Source organism: Triticum urartu, chromosome 7A (assembly GCF_056163025.1).
Source record: "Triticum urartu cultivar PI428250 chromosome 7A, HENAU_Tu73, whole genome shotgun sequence".
Taxonomy (NCBI): domain Eukaryota; kingdom Viridiplantae; phylum Streptophyta; class Magnoliopsida; order Poales; family Poaceae; genus Triticum; species Triticum urartu.
In genome coordinates, this window is record NC_141879.1 from 44,515,996 (window position 1) to 44,526,306 (window position 10,311).

At 47.4% G+C, this 10,311-nt stretch overlaps 1 protein-coding gene across 1 annotated transcript; it reads left to right on the plus strand.

Annotated features, from left to right (window-relative positions):
• Positions 1-2,125: 2,125 nt before the first annotated feature.
• LOC125524119 (LRR receptor-like serine/threonine-protein kinase SIK1) lies at positions 2,126-9,109 on the plus strand. Its single transcript, XM_048689190.2, has 26 exons — positions 2,126-2,688; positions 3,048-3,119; positions 3,388-3,459; positions 3,622-3,693; positions 4,013-4,084; positions 4,269-4,340; positions 4,443-4,514; positions 4,599-4,670; positions 4,761-4,829; positions 4,943-5,014; positions 5,106-5,177; positions 5,261-5,332; positions 5,418-5,489; positions 5,565-5,636; positions 5,719-5,790; positions 5,903-5,974; positions 6,081-6,152; positions 6,235-6,306; positions 6,409-6,480; positions 6,573-6,644; positions 6,747-6,818; positions 6,905-6,975; positions 7,057-7,185; positions 7,279-7,617; positions 7,716-8,086; positions 8,266-9,109. Exons 1-26 carry the CDS (start codon positions 2,456-2,458, stop codon positions 8,629-8,631), a joined length of 2,946 nt encoding a protein of 981 aa, XP_048545147.1. The 5' UTR covers positions 2,126-2,455; the 3' UTR covers positions 8,632-9,109.
• Positions 9,110-10,311: the final 1,202 nt, after the last annotated feature.

The following is a 10,311-nucleotide window of genomic DNA, read 5'->3' on the forward strand; positions in this document are numbered from 1 at the left end:
TTGCATCATGGAAAATAATTGCATCACTTTGTTCACGTTTTGTAGGACAAGATTGCTCAACATAGATACAAGGACATGAAAGCTTCAGAAGGCAAATTCTTCAAAGTAGAGCATTGTTGGGACTTGCTCCAAAAGTGCGAGAAGTGAAAGTTGATCGACAAAGAGTCCCCACCAAAGAGAGGCTTACTAACAAACATGGATGAAGATGAGGATGATGATGGCCCAAGAAATTTGCACAAGCCCGATGGCGACAAGAAGACCAAGGAGAAGATGAAGAGAGAGCAAGAAGTATCGAGCTTGGGGGAGAAGATTGATGCCATGGTGCAATCAAACGAGTCGATGTTGTTGAAGTCATTGAAGATCAAGAAAGAATTGGCCGAGAAGAAGGCAAAGGAGAAGCAAAAAAAGTGACAGTTGCTCAAAGAAGAGGGGCTGCGCAAAGCTGCCATTGAGGAGAGAAGAGCACGCGCTGCAGAAAACAAAGCCATGTCCAAGCTGCTTGCCGAAGAGAACAAGATAATGTCAATGAACTGCAATGACATGGACGATCTCACCAAAACATGGCACGATATGGCAAGGAGAGAAATCTTGAAGAGGAGAATTGTTGCGTCGGCCGGTGCGTGTTACAATTCTGTAGATGTTTTTTCTGCTCCATATGGTGGCAATGTTGATAATTTCGGTGCGGTAGTTGGAACAAGCGCGGGAGGTGGCTTCGGTGGTGGCGATGAACTTCAAGATGGACTCGGTGGCGCGGAGTAAAGATCGGTCAAGATGATGCCGGACATGGGCGCAAACTTTTGCAAGGCCCTCTTTTGCGTTTGCCGTAATGAACTTGACTTTTATTTGCACGTAAAACTGTGTGTTATGTCGTTTGAATTTGAACTTATTTGTGAGACCCTATGTCAAATGCGAGATTTTGCAGTTTTTCTGTTTACGGGTCGTTACGGCGGTGCCCGAGCAGAACCCGCAGAAGCCAGCCGACCCGGATAAAAACATATTTCTCGAATATACTTTTATGCGGGTCTGTTTGAAAGGTCTGCATCTGTGGCTGTCCGCGTCGGCCCGCAAAAACGGTTTTGCGGGCCAGCGGGATGCGGCCTAGTAAAGTTATCCACCTTACAAATCTGAAAAATGGTCAATCGATGTTGCGCCCTTTTCATATCAGACCTGCACACAAAACACACACACAGAGACAATTTTATCTTCTTGTGTGTTCCCTTCGGCCAATGGTTTCCTCCTCCCGCACGACCGATTTATCCGATTATTTAGTTACGACAAAACCTGTGGAGAAATGAAAGCCGCGGGCAATCAAAGTGACGGTGGTTCTCAGGCAGTGTTCCACGGCTTGCCGCCGGTCGACCAAACCGTGCTTGGAATGCAGTACGAGTATCTGTCCCAGCGTCCTTGTGTTCTAGTATTGCGCTGAGCCGAACCTTCTTCGCTCATTAGATCCATCCCACGAACCGTGATCAATCCAAAGCCTCAGCCTGAGCGTCGTTGTGATTCTGATCGGCCACGCAACATTCATGCACGCTCGTACCTCCTTCACGTACCTACCTAGCCTAGCTAACTCCATCCATCGATCACGCCGTCGGCCTCACCTCGCCTTGAGGTCCGGCGGCACAGCGCACGCGCCGATGCCCAGCCGGTCCGTCGCCGGCCGGTTGGGGGCGTGGACCACCGTCCACCGACGCCGCCCGTCCATCACGGCCGCCGCATGACCCCGACTCCCCGAGCCGGGCCCACCCGCAGCCACACCGCCGGCCACGGAGTTGCCCCCCTCCGCACCCCGATCCGGCCGCCAATCCAATCCCGTTTCGCGCGCGAACCAGGCCTTTTCCAACCTTGTTAACCCCCTCCCCCTAAACAAACCCCGGTAATCACCTACGAGCGGGCCGGCCCGCTCATCTAACCACAGCCCACCCATCTACAGCCTGGCCTCCGGGCCCGCTGGGGCCCGCATGTCATCGTCGCGGTAAAAAGCCGCGGCGGGCGACATGAGGGCGTTGGAAAGGAAACGGGAGGAGATCCACGCCCTCTCGTACTACACGTATAGCTGGCCATCCCCGCTGACAAGGCGGGCCCCGCGGCGCCAGCCTTGCCCGCCTCCTCGCGCCTCGCTTCTCTCTCTTGGCACCACACACGCCGCGGCGGGCGCTGGCCCTGCTTCCCCTGCAGCGCGGCGCAGCGGCTGCCCCCCGAAAGCAACCACAGTCACGTCGCTATCCGTCCGTCGCCACGACAAATACATTGCCCCCCTCCCCCTCCCCCTCGCTCCCCCCATCTACTCCATCCATCCATCCATCCATTCGCCAGATGGGACTGGGTCTGGGTCTGGGAGCGGCGGCGGCGGTGCTGGAGCAGTGGTGGTAGGAGTAGTAGCTTCCACGGTCGTCCGGGGAGGAGGTTTCTTGATTTCTTAGAGAGTGCACAGGCGGCGGAGGGAAGGGAGGGAATGGCGCCGTCGTCGTTGCGGCGGTGGGCGGCGACTGTGGTGCTACTGGTGGTGGTTCTTGGGCTGGCGGCGGCGGAGGGGGCGGAAGGGGGAGGGGACGGGGCGGCGCTGATGGCCGTCAAGGCGGGATTCGGCAACGCCGCCAACGCGCTCGCCGACTGGGACGGCGGCCGCGACCACTGCGCCTGGCGGGGCGTCGCCTGCGACGCCAACTCCTTCGCCGTCCTCTCCCTGTGCGTGCCTCCTCTCCTCCCTCCCCTCTTCTTTTGCTCCTCCGGCTGGCATTGCGACGCCATGACAAGCTTCTCCCTTTCCCTTTCCCCCCTCCCATTCATTCGATTCTTGGCCGCCGCTCTTTGCTTTCTCTCAAAGCTCGCCCGCTCTTTGCAAACATGCTGCTTGCTCCCGCTGCACACCCGAAAACAAAATAAATGTGCTTTTTTTTCTCTCAGGGGACCGATTATCCCCTCGGTTCATTCTCGCACAACAAATGATCCTCTGTTTGTTTCGCTACTCAAATACACTGGAGTATTATTATCTATCTCTGACGAGTGATTGATTTTCTCCCTGGAATAAAATTAAAAAAATGCAGGAACCTGTCAAATCTGAACCTGGGAGGGGAGATCTCGCCGGCGATAGGGGAGCTCAAGGCCCTACAGTTCGTGTAAGCAGCACAGACCACCATCCCTCCCCCCTCCCCCTTGCATCTTCTTAAGATTTTGTGCATTTGACGGCGCCTGAATCTTCCCATCCCTCTCTCTTTCTTTAAAATATCCATCCATCCGATTTGACCCCTCATGCCGTGATGTGACAAAGCTTCTTTACTATTTTATATATCAAGCCTACTACCAGCCTACCACACCCTCCTTGATTTGGTGATTAGTTTATCTCTCTCGGCCCTAATGATTTGCTTGCTTCCTTTGCTTGTGCAGGGATCTCAAGGGGAACAAGCTCACAGGCCAAATCCCAGACGAGATTGGGGACTGCGTCTCCTTAAAATACTTGTACGCCACCTAATCCGGGTCTTCTTTTATTGTCCCACTTACTATACTCCCACCTTTCTGCTGTAGAGATGGATGGTTCTTGTTAGTACTACTAGTATTTTTATAGTTGACCTGTGCCTCTTCTTGTGTGTGTGTGTGTGTGTGTGTGTGTGTGTCATGCAGGGATTTGTCCTTCAACCTGCTGTATGGAGACATCCCCTTCTCCATCTCCAAGCTCAAGCAACTCGAGGATTTGTAAGCACTGGATCATCATTTGTTTATCTTGCCTGCCTTTTGGGTTTTGGCACAGCCATGCCTTTTTCTGAGATATGATCGCTTTTTCACCCCCATCTTTGGGGTTTTTTGGGATTATACTGAGGAATGAGAGGCTACTTGCTTTTATCTGTTTTATGGATATTTTGGGGTCAAAGCATGGTTTGGGGTTATAACAGAAATATTGCTGTGAAACTAGTTTAAGTTTTGGTTCTCTGTGATTTATGGATTGCTGTCAAATTTCTATGGTTTAAAATGCTTCAGTTAAGATGTTTTACTTTTCTCTTTATTCTGGCTGCAGGATTCTGAAGAACAACCAGCTCACGGGCCCCATCCCTTCCACACTGTCCCAGATTCCAAATCTCAAGATCCTGTGAGTTTCCTAGTACCTTTCTTTCCCCGTGACTCTACTTATTGTGGGATTCTTGGGAAAACTTGATGATCTATCTTTTCTTACCTTCCATACTGCCTTCAAAGTGTTTATCTTGGGGACATTTTCCTTTTCTGCCTCATGTGGTTCTTAGTACTGAAAATTATCATTTCTCTACCTGGAATAGGGATCTGGCGCAGAACCAGCTCACAGGCGACATCCCAAGGCTCATCTACTGGAATGAAGTTCTGCAATACCTGTAAGAAGTTCCCCTGCACCATGTTATTTTCGCTTACAGATTCGTTCGGCAGTCAGTCGGTATAAAAGAAGATGCTAACATTGTTATCCTCTTCATTTTCAGAGGCTTGAGGGGTAACTCACTGACTGGAACCTTGTCACCTGACATGTGCCAACTCACTGGCCTGTGGTACTTGTAAGTTTTGTGCTTATTTGGAGATGCTGCTTTATATCATGCAAACTGATCTTATCAGCACTGAAATTTCTTCCAAATCTGCAGTGATGTGAGGGGCAACAATCTAACAGGAACAATTCCACAGAGCATAGGGAACTGCACTAGCTTTGAGATTCTGTATGTTGCTTGCTAAGATTTTATCATTGATGTATTGGTGCTCATTTATCAAGATTTTTATTGATTATAAATTTCATTTATGGAACACAGGGACATTTCATATAACAAAATCTCTGGAGAAATACCTTACAACATAGGTTTCCTTCAAGTAGCTACACTGTAAGCCTTCCTGATTTTACTCAAATTCTCTATACTTTAGCTTATCTGCACTCTTGTAATATACTGTTCTTTTATTCAGACTTGTGCTAAATGCTTGCATTTTTCTTTCGTAGGTCACTTCAAGGAAATAGACTGACTGGGAAAATTCCAGAAGTGATTGGCCTCATGCAAGCTCTTGCTGTTCTGTGAGTAAAGCACAACTCTTTAGTCTGCATAGATGTTAGCTGCTGAAATAGTCAATAATGGCTTTTTTTGTGTATGACTCTTGTTTCTCAGTGATCTGAGCGAAAATGAACTAGTAGGGCCCATTCCTCCGATACTCGGCAACCTATCCTACACAGGCAAACTGTTAGTATCATTTGTAAGACCTGTTTTTTCACTGAAACAATATTCCTTTTCCATTAACACTTTCTGGCTTCGTTTATCTTCAGATATTTACATGGCAATAAACTTACTGGAGAAGTACCCCCGGAACTTGGGAACATGACGAAACTTAGCTACCTGTAAGTGATTGTTTGCTGATGTTGATAATACTCTGCTTTAATTGGGTTGAAACACTATCTGAGGTTTAGAACTTTTTCCATGCAGGCAACTGAATGACAATGAATTAGTGGGCACAATTCCAGCTGAGCTTGGGAAACTTGAAGAGCTATTCGAATTGTAAGGACGGATCTTCGTACAGATTAATATTTCCTTTCATCTGTGCAATTCTTGACCAGTTGTATTTTTGTCTAGAAATCTTGCCAACAACAATCTTGAGGGTCCTATTCCTACAAACATCAGTTCTTGCACTGCACTAAACAAATTGTAAGTTAGAAATCAAGTGTCTTTTTTTTCCTGAACCATGAGTATCTCTCTCTTGGTGCTTAACAGAACTTATCCTCTTCAGCAATGTTTACGGCAATAGATTGAACGGTTCTATCCCTGCTGGTTTCCAGAATTTGGAGAGTTTGACTAACTTGTGAGTACATGCGTTTGTACCATTTTGCTTGCATTACCTAATTCATATTACAGCATTACTCTGTTGGAGCAGAGTCTCATGAATTGTTTTTGTTTCAAATATGGAATAACAGGAACCTATCCTCGAACAATTTTAAAGGTCATATCCCGTCTGAACTTGGTCATATCATCAATTTGGACACACTGTAAGGAGGCCCTTGTATCTATATTTGGTTACATGTTCCTACTGCATCTACTATTCTACTTCATTCTCTAATATTGTTCACCCTTATATCTATCTTTTTGGCATAGGGATCTTTCCTACAATGAATTCTCTGGACCAGTTCCTGCTACTATTGGTGATCTTGAGCACCTTCTTCAACTGTATGTTCAGTACCAGCCTCTTAAAATTTGTATTTCATCTGATGTGGTCATTATTTTCTGATGTACAAAATTATGAATGTAGAAATTTGAGCAAAAACCATCTTAGTGGGTCTGTGCCTGCTGAGTTCGGAAACTTGAGAAGCATCCAAGTAATGTAAGTGATCACCCTTGTCATCTGTGTATTAAGTTCTGTTGGTGGCCATCTTATGAAGTTGTGATGGCTGATGATGATTCATCCTAATTTCAACATTGATAGTGATTTATCCAACAACGCCATGTCTGGTTATCTCCCTGAAGAACTAGGCCAACTTCAGAACCTTGATAGTTTGTGAGTTCTCTTTCATCATGCTATTAGTATGAACTTTGATATCTGAAGTCCATGCAAGTATTTGACTGAGCTGTAATTTATCATATATGTAGGATTCTTAACAACAATACTTTGGTTGGGGAGATCCCTGCTCAGTTGGCTAACTGCTTCAGCTTAAACATCTTGTAAGTTCTTTTTGCCAGCTCTGCCCTGCAGCATTGGCGATTACTTAGTCTGCATTAGCTTATTGATTTGTTTGCTAACTGCATTGGCATGACATTTTTCAGGAACTTGTCATATAACAACTTTTCTGGACATGTCCCATTCGCTAAGAACTTCTCAAAGTTCCCCGTGGAAAGGTATCAAAATGACTCCCATCTGCTCTGTTTGATGCCTCTCTGTTACTACCTTATTTTTGCTGATACTAACCAATACCTGCACGCAGCTTCTTGGGGAATCCGATGCTGAGCGTTCATTGCAAAGACTCCAGCTGTGGCAACTCTCATGGATCAAAAGGTATCAACCAAGTCATAAGCTGAAGTTAGCTTTTCATTCAATATGCTTTTAAACTCATGCTTAGGTAGTTTCATGTTCCAGTGAATATTCGGACAGCGATTGCTTGCATCATCTCGGGCTTCGTCATATTGCTCTGTGTTCTGCTATTGGCAATATATAAGACAAAGCGGCCACAGCCACCTATCAAAGCATCTGATAAACCAGTGCAAGGTTTGTGTGCATCCTGTCCTTTAAATTGTAATCTATGCCAGAAAATCATCTTGTCAAATGGCACTCATCTCAATGTTTCTTAATCATGTTCAGGACCTCCAAAGATAGTACTCCTCCAAATGGACATGGCTATCCATACCTATGATGATATTATGAGGCTGACAGAGAACTTGAGCGAGAAATACATCATTGGCTATGGCGCTTCAAGTACTGTGTATAAATGTGTGCTCAAGAGTGGCAAGGCAATTGCTGTGAAGCGGCTCTACAGTCAATACAACCATGGCGCCCGGGAGTTTGAGACAGAGCTGGAGACGGTCGGTAGCATCCGGCACAGGAATCTTGTCAGCCTTCATGGCTTCTCACTCTCTCCCAATGGAAACCTGCTCTTCTACGATTACATGGAAAACGGTTCCTTGTGGGATCTTCTCCATGGTAAGGATCAGTGACATTTTAATTCACCCTGTTTTCTTTAGCAGAATTATATGATCTGTCTCACAAGCATCTGTGTCATGATCTGTGCTTGATTTCAGGTCCATCAAAGAAGGTGAAACTTGACTGGGACACCCGACTGAGGATCGCCGTTGGTGCGGCGCAAGGGCTGGCCTATCTGCACCATGACTGCAACCCTCGGATAGTCCACAGGGACGTCAAGTCCTCCAACATCCTGCTCGACGAGCACTTTGAAGCGCATCTCTCGGACTTTGGCATCGCCAAATGCGTCCCGGCAGCCAAGACCCACGCGTCCACATATGTGCTAGGAACCATCGGCTACATCGATCCAGAGTACGCCCGGACGTCAAGGTTGAACGAGAAGTCCGATGTGTACAGCTTCGGCATCGTTCTTCTGGAGTTGCTCACCGGGATGAAGGCTGTCGACAACGATTCCAACTTGCACCAGTTGGTAAGTCATTCACACTGAACTCATGATTCTCAGATCATATTGCAGCTATCTTTTCATTGCATTGTGCAAGTCACTGATAAGAGTGAGATTGAAGTTATTTTTTGTCAACCATATTATGATCTTCAGCATGCATGATCTGATCATTTGACCACCCTGTGTGTGTGTGTGTGTGTGTGTAGATAATGTCGAGAGCCGACGACAACACGGTGATGGAGGCGGTGGACTCGGAGGTGTCGGTGACGTGCACGGACATGGGGCTGGTCCGGAAGGCGTTCCAGCTGGCCCTGCTGTGCACCAAGCGGCACCCCATCGACCGGCCGACGATGCACGAGGTGGCCCGGGTGCTGCTCTCGCTGATGCCGGCCCCCGCCGCCGCGAAGCCCTCCTCCTACGCGGCGACGGACGCCTCCAAGAAGGTGGACTACACGCGGTACCTGGCGGCGGCGGCCCCCAACACGGAGCACGACATGGGCGGCGACAACAGCTCCCCCGACGAGCAGTGGTTCGTGCGGTTCGGCGAGGTCATCTCCAAGCACACCATGTGACGCGACACGCGAACCGACCACGCCCCCCAAAGTCTTCTCCTCCCCAAGGTGTAGCGAGAGCCGGAAGATGCAGCTAGGACAGCATAGTAGAGCACAGTGCAGGGAAAATAGGCCTAGGGTTTCTTTCTGAGTAGTACATGGATGGATGGTGCCATTGCTCTTCTTCACACCTTCCCATTTTGCTCTTCTTCTTCTTCTCGGTGGTGTTGATTATCAGAAGCAAGCATGGAGGGAGCTCTTGCTGGGCATTCATGGTGTGGATAGGTCATGTTCCGAGTGACCTATCTCGTGAGCGCCTTGAAGGCCCATTGCAAAACTTTATGCGCTGCGATGATGACGATGACCAGAGGGAGAGATACTACTGCTACTGTGACGATGATGATGGGTTCTTGGATCCTGTGAGCGCATTGAATTGAATTGATCGAACCCCATGCCCTGCCGCGTGATGCGTCGTCAGGGAAGGATTGTGCGATGTAAATGGGTGTTGTCCAGTCTACTCCTGTTTTTTGGACGGTATTTATGAGTTTGCTGCTGTATTGTGGCCGTAGCTTGTAGGGTGGTGGTGGTGGTTTGCTTTCTGCCTCTGAATCTCTGAACATCAGTGTAGGGTAGCTGCTGCCGCTGAACTGTAGACTGTAGTAGTGTATCAATTTATGTCTGTTTCGCCGCCCTGCGTTGCGTGCCTGTCGCGGTAGATGGTGTCATCATGCACGCGTAGCTCATGCCTCCTTGATGATGAGCAAACTTTGGCATTTAAGTCCAGTTCTTTTAGACGATTCTCTCGTAACCTTGAGAATTGACCCTTCACTCAGCTTTTTCCAGAATCTTGAATCCATATTTTTAGCAGGATTGTAAAAAAAATTTATGGGTTCAAGATTCTGGAAGAAACTGGATGGAGGGTCGATTTTGGAGAATCGACCATAAGAACTAGGCCTTAATTTGGTGGGATGAGATGAAATGAGAATGGAGGGCCGGTTCTGGAGAATCGGCCATAAGAACTGGGCCTTAATTTGGTGGGATGAGATGAAATGAGAAGGTCGCATCAAATGTGCTTCGTGGAAATGGGCTTCATTCTTCTTTTTTATAAGGTCATGATGACTTTCGTTTGGTTTGTTTGATTGAACAGAGGATTATTTTCCAATACATTGGAGTTGATGCTAGATACTCTACGAATGTCTTTTTTATATATAAATCTTATGAAATTCAATCATGCGAATCAAACAATCATGGCTTCTTTGGATTGAGGGATTTTTCGAAGGAATTTTGAAGGTTTTAATCCATAGGACTTTCTTCCTATGGAAAACCTTTGGATCATAGAAGTGGGGCTACCAAATTCCTATGGAATCCATTCCTGGGCCGCTTATTCCACAGGAGTTCCAAAGTGAGCTCAAACCTCTTTTTTATTTTTCCTTTGAGAAGTCCATCGCACCCTCACTCTATCTCTTTCTCCACTCGGTCCTCTGATATTACTACTGTGTCTCTTTCTCATGCACCATCCAAAGGCGTGCATTGCCGGAATCACCGTGTTTTGGAATCATGTAGGATTTCACATTACGTGCCATTCTAAAAAAAAATGAGACCAACCCAAGGATTAATCTTCGTTGGCATTTTTTTATAGAAGAAACTCCGGGAGCACCGCGTGTGCGAGTCGGGACTCGAACTCGGGTGGGCTGGCAACAA